Source organism: Paralichthys olivaceus, chromosome 7 (genome assembly GCF_024713975.1).
Source record: "Paralichthys olivaceus isolate ysfri-2021 chromosome 7, ASM2471397v2, whole genome shotgun sequence".
Classification (NCBI taxonomy): Eukaryota; Metazoa; Chordata; class Actinopteri; order Pleuronectiformes; family Paralichthyidae; genus Paralichthys; species Paralichthys olivaceus.
Window position 1 is genome coordinate 8392909 of NC_091099.1, and position 16383 is coordinate 8409291.

Sequence of the window (16383 nt, forward strand, 5' to 3'; positions counted from 1 at the left end):
CTGTAGATAGAGACCTCAGAGGCTCCTTCTACCACAGCAAGCCATCTGTTTGGCTTTCAAGGCAACTGAACTGTTCACTGAGATACACGATGAGGTTCTCTTTAGACATGACTCATTAGGCTAAAACACCTCAATAAACAGATGCCTCCCTGCAATGCTCCCCACCAAGATGTCTCCACCTCCAACTCAGATGCTGTCATGGGGTAAAATGGCACTAATTCCCATGTCATGATTTCTGCTCCTGAATATGTTATTATCACATCAATCTATGAACATCAGCTGCTCGCACTCTCCCTTCAGCAGAACTTCTCTCTTTTCCTTTCCTTCCATCTTATCTTATTTCCCCTTAGCCTCTCTCTCTCCCTTGCAAAGCAAGGAATCATCTGTCTTCACTGAGGTTGGCAGAGCCAAGGCCCCTAGGGGCCCAAAGTTTTATTGTGTATTTGCCATTTCCGCACAAGCAATCAGATTCTCCAAATTGCCCATTACACCAAGTCCGAGAAGTAACAGATTTTATTTACTTTGAGCAGAGAAAAACATGCACATTTTTAAATTCTGAATCAGACGGAGTCTACTTGGAAAGCAAAGAGTGATTTTCTCTTTTTGCGATGATGTCTTACACATGATGAAAAATAGGCCACAACTGGGATGAATTACCATCAAGTTCCATCTCAGTGAAAGAATGAAGCAGCACTTTCCAAATCCATATTTCTATGCCTCTGGAATGAAGTTCTTCTCCTTTCATATAGAATTATAAAAGGAAGTGCTCAAATATAATAAATCCATAGTGAATTAGGACACAGGCTGATTAAATGTAAGACTAATTTTAAACGTGAGCAGGGAGCACTTATAAAATACATTTAAATATGACAAGACATTTACTACTTCATTTTGTGCTGTCGCTAGAATTGAATGCTTAAGCTGTTGCTCATGTTTTGATTTCTCTGGCATCGAGCTCTGAGCTAAATCTGACTGAGGTCTCATGAATGCCAGGAAATATCAACAATTCAATATAATAACATCTAAATAATCCTGTTAAATGATCATTTCTAAAAGCTTTGATCTACTTGGCATTTACATTTATTATCAGTTTGCCAAATTCACTATTATCTTTTTTTTTATGGAATCTCTCAATGATATCTATGAATTAATTCAGCAGTAGCAGTAATCACTTCATTAGTTCCATATCAGGCGCAGCTTTAGCATTTAGCAGGATGATCTATCAATGACTTCACACAGGACCATGTAACTTCTGAAGAAGCTTAAGAGGTGGCGTAAAAACTACGTAATCTTCCTTTTACAAATAAAAAACAACGGTGAATTCATGACTAATGTGTAATGTCATCTAAACACAACCAAGTATGCTAACGTTAGCAAACGTCACATATAGACACACATATATTGGTGCTTTTAGCTGTGAACCAACTGTGGGGCAGCATCCTAATATGTATCGATTGAGTAAAAGATAAATAGGCTACCTTATATGAAGTATGTGAATGTACCCACTATCAATTTACTTCACGTGACATCATTTTACATGCTTCATAATCAGAGCAGTTAGCATAAATCACAAAGACCAATGCTAACTGAGAGTAAACATGAGTGGAGCAGAAAGAATCCCAACATAAAACGTATCAACTTAAGCATCTTATATGTCATCTGTTTGACATTTTTAATCCGACACATTCCGTCACTACATCTGCCAATATTCAGGGGCTCAGCAGAGCCCCCCTGCCATCTCCAGTCCCCATGGCCTCAGTGGCAGATGGGAGCTGTGATCCAGGATCAGCGCCTTTGTGTTTGCTGAGCAGGAGCCCTCTGCCCTTGGACCTTTCACTGAGTTTCTCTGAGAATTTGTCCTGCAAGCGAGGAAGGGGCATTCATGCGTGCTAATCTTCATTTGCATTGCTGCAAGCTCAGGCCACAGAATGAGGCCTTGGGAGAGACAGCGGTACACTGCAGGGCAGAGCTGGAGTAAAGACGGATGAGAAAGTTCGGGCAGAGGTAGGACATCAGATTAAGAAAGCTAAGTTCTTCTCAAAGCAAACGCTGATTATTTATAAAGCAGATTACAGCCGAATTCTTTCTTCTACCTTATCCATGTATCTAACATGCTTTAAACATTTTAACAAGTAAGTGGCAACTTGAATCTTGATTTCATAACTTGATGTACATTATATTGGAGCTGTGAAATGGGGGGCTGAGAGAAAGGAGAAAACTGAAAAGGATTCACCAGAAAGCTGCAGGATCTGTGGCTTACTAAAAATAGAAAACCTTTAATGCATGCACCAACACTTCATATGATTACAGTATATCGAGACACTCAAATAGAATTGACTTCGCACACTAGTGTACTTTTGTGACTGGCTACAAAAAAAGGTTGTGTTTTTCATTGGTGTTGATGGAGGAAGCAGCAAAACCAAAAGCCTTTGGGAGTATGAACAGATTATTGTATTATTTTGGTGAGACAGCAGCACACGCTAAAATGAGAAAAAGTATAAAGCTCAAAAATAATATCAGTAGTAGCCTCAGTTTTTAATCTCAACCTTTAAAGAGACACACACACTTCAGTGGGCCAATCATCACAAATAAATCAAAATACATTCTACTCAACTCTCGAAGGTATAATTTGATAATACGAGAGAATAAAATGTGCCGTTGAGACAATGATGCATTCAGCTTGAAATGGACTATTCTTAATTTGAGCATTTTAACACCACTTTTCCATAAGTGGTCTCAAACTAATGACACCACTTCATATATATTTTTATGCCTAATTTTTGGAGACAAGAAAAATGTTTTATCCAATGCTGATGCCTCTGGAGGGGAGAGTTCGAGTGCTTAACTTTCTCAGAAGCTTCTCGCTCCTGCTGCTCATTCAGAGGTCCGTTTTGTACTATGCTCTAAAAACAGAGCAAGAAAGCATCAAAGGTACAGTGTGTAGAATTTAGTGATATTGAGTGTTGAAATTACATGTTGCAGCTGAACACCCCTTACCTCACCCTCTCCTTCCAAACATGAAAAAGAACCAGTTGTCATAAAAACTCAAAAGCAGTTTAGTTTGTTCAGTCTGGACTAATGTAAAAAACATTGCAGCCTCTGTAAAGAGGGTCCCCTCCGTGTAAATATAAAGTATTTAAATATAAAGGGCCTTTTCTAGGGTAAAGAAAACTACAATTCATACAATTTAGATGAAATCAATGAAAACATCATGAGGATTATTCTAGATAATATGTAGTTCAATAGTTCCCTTTCACCTAAATCTTACACACTGGACCTTAAATAGCAAATTAGGAGTAAATGGATTTGAACTGTCCTTGCCCTTGGCAATAGTGGCCCTGTTCCAAGTTATCACTACTCTGTGTCTCTCGCGCAGGCTCTTTTTTTTTTTTTTTTATCTCTCCCACAAATGAGATTCTCCAATTTGGCCTCTAACACAACACAGGAATAGATAGAAAACTAATTTTAACAACACCAGGTCTTCAGAAGTCATATGAAGTAATATAAAGAGAGGGTTTGAAAAAAGAAGGAAAATGAGACACAAGGCCTTGGGTTATATAATAGTAGAGTTTCTATATCCAGCACCTTTTTATTGGTTTTGAGTGTAGCAATGTCAGCCAAGCAACTTTCTGGGTAATGATAGCGAGTAATTCAATTAAAATGCTGTGAGCAGAGATAGGACAGGAACGACAGCTGTAAAGAGCAATGAGAGAGTGGGGGTAGAGTGAAGAAGGGGGAGGAGGAGGAAAAGAAGAATGAGATAGAGGAAGACAAGAAAAAAGGGAGGATGAACAAAGCAAAGAGCAGCAGCCAAGTCCTTTCATACCTCAGCGGCCTGTTCCTCAGCTTTGGCTCGCTATAAGACAGCTTTTAATGTGTCTGCTGCTCTTGTAGATTTTATGAGGCGAGGAGAATGGATGTAGCCACTGCACACACACGCTCACACAGTTGTGACTGGGTTAATGTTGCCATGCTGCTTCCAGATATCGGGCCATTCTCTCTGAGCAGGGTGTGCCCGACATGACACCCCACACGGCAGACAGTGAGTAAATAAAACATGAGCATGGGGGGTAAATATGCCGACTACATGCTGCCCTGCTTCACATATCATTTCCACCTCTCTGATGATAAGTAGCGCTCGCTGGCTGTTTGACTGACAGACAGCCATTTAGACCCCTCGTGTTACGCTACGCCTCCGGTCCACCATTAATATGTATGCAGCCTCATCACTGGGTGTGTTTTTGCATTATATTCCATTCCCCTATGGAGAATAGAGATATGAGCTTTGAGATATTAAAATCCTCTCACCTGCAGCAAAGTACATAATTAAACAAGCTGGATTTGATAAGCAGACAGCAGCTAAGGGTTAAATCTTTCCATCCACCTCTCACCTCCTACACAGACGGCCGCTCACATCACTTCTTCTCACAAGGCCTTCAGGATGTCGGTACCATGCAGTTTAAACTCTTCCAACCTCCTATCTCTTTCTCTTTCACCCTCTGTGTCTGTCTCTCACTCACACTCACACACACACACACACACACACACACACACACACACACACACCCCCTACCTGTCCTCACCCGGAGCAGTCACTCTGATGGTTGCCTGTCATGCATAATAAGAAACGCTGACATTTCAAAGTGCAGCCAGGACACGCCGACAAATCCACATAATGTTCTCTAACACAGTGCCCTGTGACTGAGCAGGTAAGTGGTTTTTGCCAAACACTCTGCACCTCTACCGTGGAGCAGCACAAGGACTAAATGTCCAGGGAGTCCTTGGGGCAGCATTGATATTTCTGTATGACAATAAACATTATATCCAGTCAAATTAACCTTCCACATAATCTCGCTGAGCTTCGGTCACTTCTATGCAAGTAGCGAGCGACGCTCCTGAGTGCCGCTGCTCACTGATGATGGGCTTAAACATAGTTATGCTGTAGGAGCACATTATAAGGTGGAACAGAGCGCTGCAGGTGAAGCTGAGAGAGCAGGTGCAGCAGCCTTCAACTGTAAATAGCTGAAACCATAGTGGAGACCAGTATGTCCCTGATCCTGCTCGTAATCAGGTTTTATTTTCAGAGGCACAACATGCCCCCGCTAAGGCATCTGTAATGGAAATACTGGCACTGCTTTCAAGGTTGACTTGCCATGAAAATTCAGTTTGAGAAGCGTCTGTTTTGTTTGATGACCGTGGTGACTGTGTGTGAAATGCACCATGCACCCTGCTTTAACTGACGCAGCCCTTGTGGAGCTTACATAAAAGGGTTGAGATAAGGTTAACAACATTTATTTTTATTATTTCTGCCTCGAACCTGTGTTTCATCTTTGTTTCATATGACTGACTTAGACAAGCTGAGTGACAAAAACAAATCGATGTCACCTCCTTATATTTCCTCAGTAAGCATCAGAAGCTCCTGCATAATTGCCATCAGTGTAAAATGGACGTCGGCCTTGCGGGTATGAAAAAGTGAAATAACCGTGCGCTACAATATTAATTAATGGGGGACGATGCCGATACAGTCTGATACAAAAAAAATGGCAAAGATTCCTAGATGTCGTTATCAGACCCTTATGCCAGAGAAATGCGATTGAGGCTTGATATTTTATAGTTTAAGATAGTTTTGAGATAGTTTTACCATTAACTTTACTACAAATAACTATAAATATTAAAAAACACACAAATACAAGTCTGTGAAAAATTCCGATTTTTATCAGTCAACCAATGAAATCATTCGGGCTCCACCGATAATAAATACTAAGCTTTAGTGGCGTATTAGGCTACATTATATTGAAAGGTTCTTCTAATATTTTTTACACGTCATTTATTTATATGGAGGAGTAAAAAGATATCACAAAGCCTTTCCAATTTAACACAGTGTGTAATACACCGTATCCACCTTGAGTGAATACAAGGATTTTTATCAACTTATCAAGTAGAAAACAGCTCGAGGGTATTTTAGCATTCAACATTCCCTCTCTTCCTATTTTATACATGACAAAGCCGCAGACGCATTCACTTTCAAAATACAAGTCCTGACTTTGCACGGAAGTGCTGAGTCAAAAAAGTGACATCAACTGAAGCCTGAAACTGACACGAGTCAGTATTCACACAATGATGCCATTACTCCTACGTTTCAAGCAGAATGATATCTGCACAAACTCAACAGGCAAGATGTGTTATCTGTGAATGGGGAGGCATGCAAAATATATGGAATGAAATAATTGGCTTGTTTACTACCCAGTGCCTTTATGACATAATCTCTTTTTAATCCCTCTTTATCTCATTCAAGGCGGCTGTGTCTCCATAGCTGCAGTGTCTATACTGCTGCAGTGCTTACTGCTCTAACCACTGAATTAGAAATGGGTAGTGTCTTCTTTTTTTTTTTTGCTCTGCTGTGGTTCCTCAATGATAATACGATAGACCTATTATAAAAAATCCTCGTGCAGATTATTTGAATCATGCTAAAATAAAATTTCATGGATTTAAATATGGTTGTTATAGAGTTTGTTTATAGTGGGGTCCAAAAGTCTGTGATCACTTTTACATTAGTTTCTAATATAATACATCTTATCTATTCAAATTACAATTTCAATATTTGAAAATATTTCTTGAAATTCTAAATATCTTAGTATTTGGTAAATTCCCCTAATTTACTCAAGGTCTCATGGATTAGTACCTGTATCAAACTTTTAATGGGCCAAAGGTCAAGGTCAGGTTAAAAAATGGCATCATGCACAATTGAAAAAAAATAAAAATGACTTTGTCACTCATTAAATGCCGTCGTAAATGATCAATGACATTCAAGACTCTATTGTCTTCTAGTGTTTGAGTTGAGTTTGAGGTCATTATCCTACTGTTGTATGAATCATTCTCTCTGGTCAGCGTGTAGTCGATTCAGAGCAGGTGTCCAAGTCCAGAGTGGGCAAAACACCCAGAGGCTTGAATATTCCCTACAGCATGTTTCACAGTTGGTTCGTTACACCTCAGTATACTTTTCTATTCTGCTGGTCTCCTGTATACATCCCCACTGTTACTGCCATAAACCTGAGACTTGGATTCATCACTGTGAAACGCGGGTATTTCTTAGCCAAAGCATTTGGACTTGTTTCCCATGGATTAGTTCCCATACTTCTGCTGATTGGAGCCTTACATTCTTTATTTAGCAAATTCTGTACCTGTGATGAAATTGCTTCTCTTTCTCTCAGGGAACACAGATTTTGGACCCAACTGTATATTTTCTATATAAGTGCACATGTGAAAGTTGCCATGAATTACCTTGGGAAAAAACCTGCAAACGACTGAGCCTACAGTGAAAACCACCTTCTGAATTCATGTGATGTACCATTTAAAGCCATTGCAAACAACACTGTATGTTTGCTACACTTGTTACATTCACTTTGTGTGTTTCAGACAAAGCTGAACATCTGGGCACAGCATGTAGAGAATATCTTTGAAAGTAAATCATCAGCAATTATAATCAAGCCACATGGCACAAGCACATTACGAAAAGCAGTGTGATATGTTCACGCTACGCTGTCCATCTCTAATTGTTGCAGAGAACTTCTCATTTCATTTGGTTAGAGTTGGTTGGAGCTCATTACCAAATGAGAGCAGCTTAATGCATCTTGTGGGAGTCGAGTATATGAGTCATGATTCGACTTAGCTGAGTTCTGTATGTGAGAGTTTGTACTGACCACAGGGTTGATCCACTTGGTGTTGATCTTCTCAGCCATCTGTTGTGTGCAGCCCAGCAGATCATACCCCTGCCTGCTCTACAGTCGGAGCAGAAAAAAAAACAGTTAACACAACATTGAATTCCACTACATAAGTATGTTAAGCACTTCACATAAACAGAGGTTTATTTCTGTGTGACAAAAGTAGAATTACTCAATAAGCTGTTAATCATTACCTCCACCAAGGAAGTTATATTTTCCCCTTCGTCCCTTTGTGTGTTGTTTGGTTTGTTTGTTTGTTTGTCAGAATGATTTCACAAAAACAACTGAACAAAAGTTGGTGGATGAAGAGGTTTGAGTCAGGGAAGAACTAATTCAATTTTGGTGCAGATCTGGATCCAGGATTTTTTTTTTCCTTTCTTTAACACTGAGATAGAAAATATTCCCAGGGAATAAATCATGGATCTTGATGAATAAAATTGGACATATTTAAGGGACTGACATCTATGAGTGTGCGAGATTTGGTGCAGCTTGATTGAATTTAAGGGGCCTTGTATGCGCTCTACTGACTATAGTTAAGTGCATTAAATTATCTTTTCCTTTGCTAATAGCTTCATCCAGAATGTCTGCAGAATGATAAAAAATAAATAAATAAATAAATAAATCAAATATCTCACTTTTGATTGTGTGATAATATTTTTGGGATGACGTTCATCCTTCAGGCAAAGTTGACGGGAAATCACATCACTGTTTCCAGGTGTTAAGGATTTCTTTCACATGGCCACATGGTGACAGGAAGCAGGATAAAAGCTAAAATAGGTTTAGAGTAAATAATGTGCCCTTCGGCTGTGCATGTGTGCGTGAGAGAGAGAGAGAGAGAGAGGGACCCCTTTTGTCTCTCATTAATCCATATGTGGTCGTGATGTAAGAGTAAACTGGTGAATTGTGCTGCTCTACTTTTGTTTTGCAGATGTACAGCCAGTGAAAGTACCACAACTGTTGTTATCGCTGTAGCTAAATGCATCGGCCTTGCGTGATGATTCTCAAACGAGGCTCTCGCTGAGATCTATTTGTTGAAAACAAACAAAACCCTTGACGGTTCAAAAATATTAATCCAAAACTAAGTCCTGGTTTCTGATACTATCGCAGCCTTGTTAATTGGTTCTCGGTGCAATAACACGGTCTGAGTGTGTTCAGCGAGCTGATAGCATCTGACTCCAAATGCTACTATACTCATCAAAAACACAATGCAGCACTGAGCCCACAGTGATGAGGACGGAGTTATTCTCGAAATCCAGCACATTAGCCCAGCTTACTGGAACAACTGCAATGCGAACGACCTGTGACTCACTGGACCTCTTTTGTACGCCTGAGGCAAAAAGACATCTGGGAAATGGAGGAGTGAAACCATAGTTGGTGCTGAGCCAAACGGACATTGGGGTATATTCACGATGTTGCATTTCCATTTCACAATTTTAATAGAAATGATTTACGCAGCTGTAAAATGGACTGGATTTATGAGTGATGTCATGAGGGTGATCATGAGACGTTGTTAGGTTTGAAATATTACCAAGAGCTCTAACAAAGCCCCGGTGAGTTGACTTAAAGTACACAGGGCCTACAGCTATTGGCATTCTACTTAATATTGAATTAGAAATGCAAACCAGACGATGCTCTGAATTCATTATGTCACAGAACGGAGCTGCAGATGTTGTATCGTGTGCCATAGTGACTAACAGTAGAGGGCATACAGTAAATCACACAGCACTGGTCCCACATATATAAAGCTGTTCTAAGTGTGTGTGACTCACCTTCTGCCACACATAGGCCTCGTGCAGGGTAATGATCTCATGATCCTTGTGCTCGCCCTGCACAGCACACAACACACAGATGATCTTTTCATCTGCTTTACAGTAAAGGGAGCCCTCCTGCCCGTGCTCCTTGCAGCGCAGTCTCTCCACCATCACAGTTCTCCTCTTCACGGTGGCCCCAGCCGCCACAGCCTCCTCCCCTGCCTCTGCACCCTCAGCTCCGACACCCAGCAGCAAATCGTCCTGGGCGCCCTCTTTTCCCTCAGCGACGCCACTCTCACCCCCATTAGCCATCGCCACTCCAGACAGTGCCAGATCCTGATTGGCACCTGTTCTTGCCTCATCCTCAGCCTCACCCCCAACTCTGAATTCTCTTTTGGTGCCAAGTCCGTTAACTTGTGTCCCCTCGTGGTTATAAGGCATCAGCAGATGATGCATCCTGCTGGCATGTCTCTCGGCGTGGATTGGGCAGAAGGCAAAGCTGCAGGCATGGCAGACTTGTGTGGCCGGCTGGGCCTCGTCGGGCTCACACACGTCACACGACCCGTCCATCTGTGGCAGTTCCTCCTGTTTCACCCCCGTGGCTTCATCCTGTGGTTCACCTTTGTCGTCCATGGCTGCTGCTGATAATTCTGGGGATCAGAGGAGTACATTTTAACAGGAAACACACTGAGTGGAGGACAGGTTATTAATAGCACTGACTTTCAGTGAACTGCTCTCATATTTGCACAGGCGAAAGGCCAAGATCCTGAGGCCTAATCCCATCTGATATAATAGTCCTACAGCTGATATTTAAATGGAGCCAAAAATTCCAGTGGAACATTATCACACAGAAAGTGGCTCAGAAAATATGCACCACGACGCATTAAGAAGAAGGAACCTCATCTGCGGTCAGTGAACTGTCCTTGAGCGGAAACACACCCGCTTTGTTTACTGCCTCGCGTACAGAAAGTGCTGAGTGTGTGCGGCAGTACCATCGGCATGACTCACAAACACACACACATTCTCTCTCTCTCTCTTTGTCAGGCCTTGACCTTTTCTTGTCTTCTCCACTGTCCAGCCTCCTTTATTCAGTCCAATCTGCTGGAGTGAAGCAGGAAGAATGAACAAACCACACACACACACACACACACACACACACACACAGAGACACACAGACAGACACACACACAGAGAGAGAGAGAAATGTCTTTTTTCACACTTCCTCTGGCTGCACTGAGACTTCCTCTCCTGGGCTGTTTGTGTACTTTTGCCACTGCTGACACAAACAAATGCTGGAGAGAAGAAAAAGTGCTGTAATGCAGAGAAAACTCCCCCTCACACACACACACACACACACACACACACACACACACACACACACACACACACACACACACACACACACAGTGTGTACTTACTCGTCTTCCTCTCCCTCTCTGTGTATTCTCTCCCTCTCTCTGTATTCTCTCTCTCCCCTGTCTATTGCTTGTTATGAGCTAATGGAGCTATTAGCTTGACGGCTAGCTTCCTTAGCACAGCCTCCGCACCGTCGACCCTGTTATCAGGCTGTCGATCGATTTACTTTCTCTTGACAGCAAAAATGAAAACACGGCTGCGGCTCCAGAGACTCGGCTGCGTTCACTTCCTGATTCTCACCAGAGGCTGTCGGGATATGTTTTCTTTTTTCTACTTCCTGGTTGTAGTGTGGCGCGTGAGATCGACAGAGACGCTCAGAGGCTGCAGAGAGAACAACCTGTTTGACCAGAGAGGGACAGGAGGAAGGTACAAGACACACTGTTATATAATAATATAATTCAAATGGCCATGGGCCTCACGATGTCTCTGGTTTATCAGGAGTTTCACGTTGGAGGAGACAAATAGGACATTTCGAGGATTAAAGGTCCAGTGTGTAAGATTTAGGTGAAAAGGGAACTATTGTCAGAAATCTAATGTAGAATAATCCTCATGATGTTTTCACTAGTTCGATTCAATCTAAATTATATGAATTGTAGTTTTCTTTAGCCCAGAAAAGGCCCTTTATGTTTAAATACTTTATATTTACATCCAGGGGGTCCGCTCTGCAGAGGCAGCCATGTTTTTTACATTAGTTCTTAAAAAAAGTTATAAAGTCATAATATTACATAATAAGGTCGTAATAATATGTGATTTAAGTCATAATGCTACATAAAATCAGTAGTTGTCTTATTACAACTTAAAGGTTCAGTGTGTAAGATTTAGGTCAAAGGGCATTACTTTTGGCATTACTTTTTCTTTGTTTGTTTCTTTACCCTTTGATGGGCCCTTTAGATTTAAAGTCGTAATTTTATGAGAAAAAGTTATAATATTACGAGAATAATATCTGGTGAAACTCTGGAGTTATGTGATTATGAGTTGTGGATGTACTGGAGTGCATTTAGGACTTTGAATGTCCAACTATTAAGAAGGCAGTTGCAGTTGAAGTCAATTCTTGATGTGATGAAGGGAGACAGCCTACCGTATGTTTTATTTTAGGCTCAAAAGTTTGGGGCCTGATTCTTAACACAGTGCTTACGATCCTTATTAACAGTGTACATGCAAATGGCACATGCCAAAGTATTCAGACGAAAGTGGTCAATGCAATTAATCAATCATCAGAGTATGATGATATGCAATGCAGGTCGTGTTGGGATGAGGTGGCTGGAGAAGCCATTGTGGTCATGTGCTCAATGAGCCTGACTGTACACTGTGTTTACTGCAGCAATCTTACACTCCAAAAACTATATGAATACTCAAACCGTACTGGGTAATATGTATACAAAGTATGATTAAAATCTATCTATCTAATACTTTAACGTTATTTGATTTTATCTTGGATTTCCACAACTGCTGAAAATTTAATCAGTTAGCCAAGTTAATGCAGTTGAGGTGAAAAGAATGTTCCTGAAACCTGCTACCTGCCACATCCTGTCATCATCCTGATATTTCAACTGCTGCAGTGGTTTAACAACTGACCACAAGCATAAGTAGCAAACTGCTCATCCCTCTCCTCTGAGCTCCGGGGTGGAGAATGTGATGGTGAGACAGCACTGATGAAATATTGAGCAGAATCTCAAGATTTGAGTTGGCTCATGCTTTTTTAAGATTGATTACGAGGTGATTATGGAAAAGTTATAGCAACACTGCTGGTTTGAATGTGCCTGATAAAGTGGATCTATAGGTGAGGTGTGCTATCGAGTGAATACAAGCATCAATATGCGTATGACGATTCCTCTCGCTTTCAATTTCCACAATCTGGCTTGAATTCACCACCTCGCCATCTGCGTCGCTAATTTCCCCTGTCTCTAAAAGGCGTACACATTCTCTTGTCAACTTTTTTATCGATCCCAACTTGTGCATGGAAAGTGTGCGTGCGTATGGCTCTTTCAGGCACCATAGTCTGTGCTTGCAATATATGCAGAGACTCTTTTCTGTGATTCAAGTGATCAATGTAAAAGATGTATTGACAATAAAGGTACTATCTGGAGCTGGGGAATGAGATGAATCCCCTTTGGTTTCCTTGGGGGATGAGACAATGTGAGCGAAAATCAAAATAAGCCAATATCACAAAATGCAGCCCTATTTTCCCAGTGAGCATTTCAACCGTCTTACAACGACTGCGTGGCATTAAAAGAAAAAGACTCAGTCAAGTGAGTGACAGCTACGAGCCCAAACTAAGATGTGTTTATTATGTGAATACAGGAAAAGGTTCAGCTGGAAGAGTCAATGCTTTGTGAATTTTTACACTAGTGTTAATGGTGGGGGGCAGAAATGGACATTAAAATTTTAATGTGTATTTCCCCTTCTGTTCGCATCCTTACCCTCCGTAAACCAGCACTGAGAGACAATGCAGCAGGATTAGAGGTCTGGAGAGAGAGGCAGAGATGAGGAAAAACAAGCTGTTCTCTGTAGAGAGATCTAAAGAGGCTATTGAGCTGGGCTTCACACAAGCAGTATTTGGCAAAGAATTGTTGACTGTTACTCTGATTTGAATGGCACACCATAAATAACCATGAACCTCATTCCCAGTTTGCCTCCAGCATCCACTTTATGTAGATGATGATGCGGTCTTTGCCAACATTTTTTGGGGAGTTGTTTTGAAGTGGATTACACTTACACAGAAATGTTCTAAGACCATAAACAGAAAAGACTCGACTTGCAAAATTAAATTTGCCCTGGCACGAGACTTGCTTGTGCCACACTGATGTAACGACTCAAACTGAAACTGTGACCAGAGGGAATTTAGTGGTGACATATTCTTCTGATTAGAGTTGTCGTTGGGACTGACAGCATGAACGGTTTCACCACACACATACACAGAAATATAATTTTGTGCTATTGAACCACATTTCATGGCCAGTGTGAAGTTAAATGGTCAAGTGACTTTGTTTTAAAATGTTTCACTGCATTCAGCAACTTGTTAAAGTTGTTGTTAAACAACAAGAAGCAGCATCATCCTGCATGCTGCAAAAATAAACTGAAAACAATTAAAAGGTTCATTGAATTGCCATTCGTTAGAACAAGCACTCAATATGAAAACAATATATGGCTGCTGATAGCAACTCAGATTTATCCTTTCTCTACCCAGGGACTGTAGGGAAACAAAATGTAACAAGCAATAAGAGCTCATTTTGTTTACCTAAAGCATGTTTCTGCAGCTCCTGTGCATGGAAGCTGGCAACCCAAAAAAACCCCATCTACTGTAGCTCTTGGAAAAAACAGCCAAGAATGAAGCTTTGGCAAACAAGCACAGCAGACAGAAAACACTTACCTAATGCCTCAGCTTTAACATTATTTTACTGGCATGAGGTTGCATGAGTGCAGTGGAACTGACCTGAGAACTTGAAATGAGTTTACATCTCTTTCTGTTTAAATGTTATTATGTCCTCCAGCTCTTTATTTGCCCTCCTGATCATTCTCTGACTTTTCCTCCACTCTCTCTCTCTCGCTCACCAAACTGTCATAGCTGTGCAACAAAAACCAGAATCAATATGCTGTTATTTAAGGCTGTTTGTGGATTCCTGAAACCCATCTAGTGCAGCAGGAAAGCGAAGCCTTGCGGAATTAAACCTTAACCCCTTCAAACCTGATATTGAATGTGGACCGAAATAAAGAGATGCACTTAGGTTTGCAGTTATGCATCACGCATGTCAACGTGTGAGATTGGTCCTTGGTGCTTCACAGTAATAATGTGCATTTGTCGTGCAATTTCAGATTGATCAGAGGAAGTGAAGAAGCAGCAATGATACTTTACTTTGTTTACATAAATATTTTGTGTGGTTTTTCTTAAATTATAATAAAACAAATCAGATAACGAGTAAAATTAATTAATGAGTTGTTCCACTTCAATTTAACTTAAACCTGCAATTTCTGTCATACTTCTAAAGTCATACATGTCTTAATTCTCACACTGCAGGATCTAATCCTAACCTGGGATTAGGACAGATTGTTTTCTGTCAGAGAAATTGCAGGTTCTTGCTTCTCGTACAGTTGCGAAGAGAGTTTGACTTGTGTTAATGTTAAAGTCCCACATAAGGATGAAATATGGTTTTGTGTGTTTGTTTGCACAAGGCATTAGTAAAAATTGGACATTGTCAGGTGGCTGCTTTATGTCTAGTTCTACAAATGTATGGAGATTCTACCTCAGACTATACTAGAATGAGTAGTTGGAGTAAATCTTATCTAAACCAACCTAATGAATCTTTGGTTTGCCATGAAACAACTTTAATCGTGATCATGAATGGGTCAGTATTGATTTTTTTGCACTTGGATCATATAGAAAGACCCATTTTGAACATTGAACAAAAGGAATGACAAGGGGCCGAACACACAAATCAGTGGAAAGCACCATCACTATCTTAACATGTATCGCTTCTCCTCTCCCACACAGCTGCTCTTATTAGCCTCTTACAGACACTGTGAGCACGGTAACTGTCTCTCACCACCGGTCGTAGGGCAGCGATGTGCAACCTGCAGTTTCCTGCAGGGCTCACGGTCCACTTCTGCTCAGAGTTGCAGAAATGGAGCGTCAGGGGACCACGGTAATGATGCTCAGAGTCAAACACCCAGCTCAGCTAATATGACAACTGTGAATTCTCACTGCCCACTTCAGAGTAAGTGGAAGCTATTAAGCTTCGAGGCTTGTTTTCCTGAAGCAATTTGAAATGTATCATACATCAGTAGTCCATTTAAGTTCATTCATTGGTTACACGTGGGGGGAGAATTTGAGGTGGATTACTTTCTTTAATTTGTGTTGAACATGTAGCTTAGCTTGAAAAACAGTTGGGAAATAGAGCCATGCAGCAAGGCATACCTCCACTTTATTATGCTCTCTTCTGATTTATTGACTTCTGTTTTATGTTTTTCAAATAGCATACAGTGTCAAGTTCAAAGCAAAACTGTGAATCATTACCACATACCGCACGTTTCCAGACAAAAGAAAGTGAAATTCCCTGCTGTGTACCAAACATCAATCGTATAGATTTAAAACACAATTTGCGTTTTCAGGGACTCAAAATATTCCAAAGAAAAACATTGTTTTCTTCGTATCATATACGTAATATTTAAATTTCAATTAAGTCACATAAGTTAATTGGCAAAACTGGTTCTAGGTGAAAGTACAACATACAGCAAACCATCATATATTCTAGTGTTTTTATAATTCACTTTCAGTTTCAAAGCATCTGGCCGAATGTCAGTGACCACATTTTCCCCAAAGCACTGAACCATTAGACTTTGGCTGACATCACATGTGCAGGTGATAAATGCCAAACTGCAACTCCTCGAAATTCAATACCTTGAGAGGTTGATAAATGTCACCTAGTGCAGAGGAACTTAGAGCCTCTTATATTTAATATGTATCTAATTAATTAAGCTTGTGCTAATTTGAGTTAAAT

The 16383-nt window shown here is 40.7% G+C and overlaps 2 protein-coding genes across 3 annotated transcripts in view; one reads left to right on the forward strand and one right to left on the reverse strand.

Moving 5' to 3' along the window:
• The window catches only part of trim44 (tripartite motif containing 44), a 42247-nt gene extending 31020 nt beyond the window's left edge, over positions 1-11227 (reverse strand). The window contains exons 1-3 of one of the 2 annotated variants that reach the window (XM_020078957.2): positions 10891-11227; positions 9491-10122; positions 7701-7778 (exon numbers count right to left, since the gene is read on the reverse strand). In XM_020078957.2, coding sequence (XP_019934516.2) covers positions 7701-7778; positions 9491-10105 — 693 coding nt within the window. In that variant the 5' untranslated portion in view covers positions 10106-10122; positions 10891-11227. Of the gene's footprint in view, positions 1-7700; positions 7779-9490; positions 10123-10524; positions 10680-10890 lie in introns of those variants that run through there. The other variant, XM_020078959.2, reaches the window with a different exon arrangement.
• pamr1b (peptidase domain containing associated with muscle regeneration 1b) overlaps positions 11116-16383 on the forward strand; it is a 61128-nt gene continuing 55860 nt past the window's right edge. The window contains exon 1 of the mRNA XM_020078955.2: positions 11116-11254. The gene's annotated coding sequence lies outside the window, so the exon portion shown is untranslated. The remainder of the gene's footprint in view (positions 11255-16383) is intronic.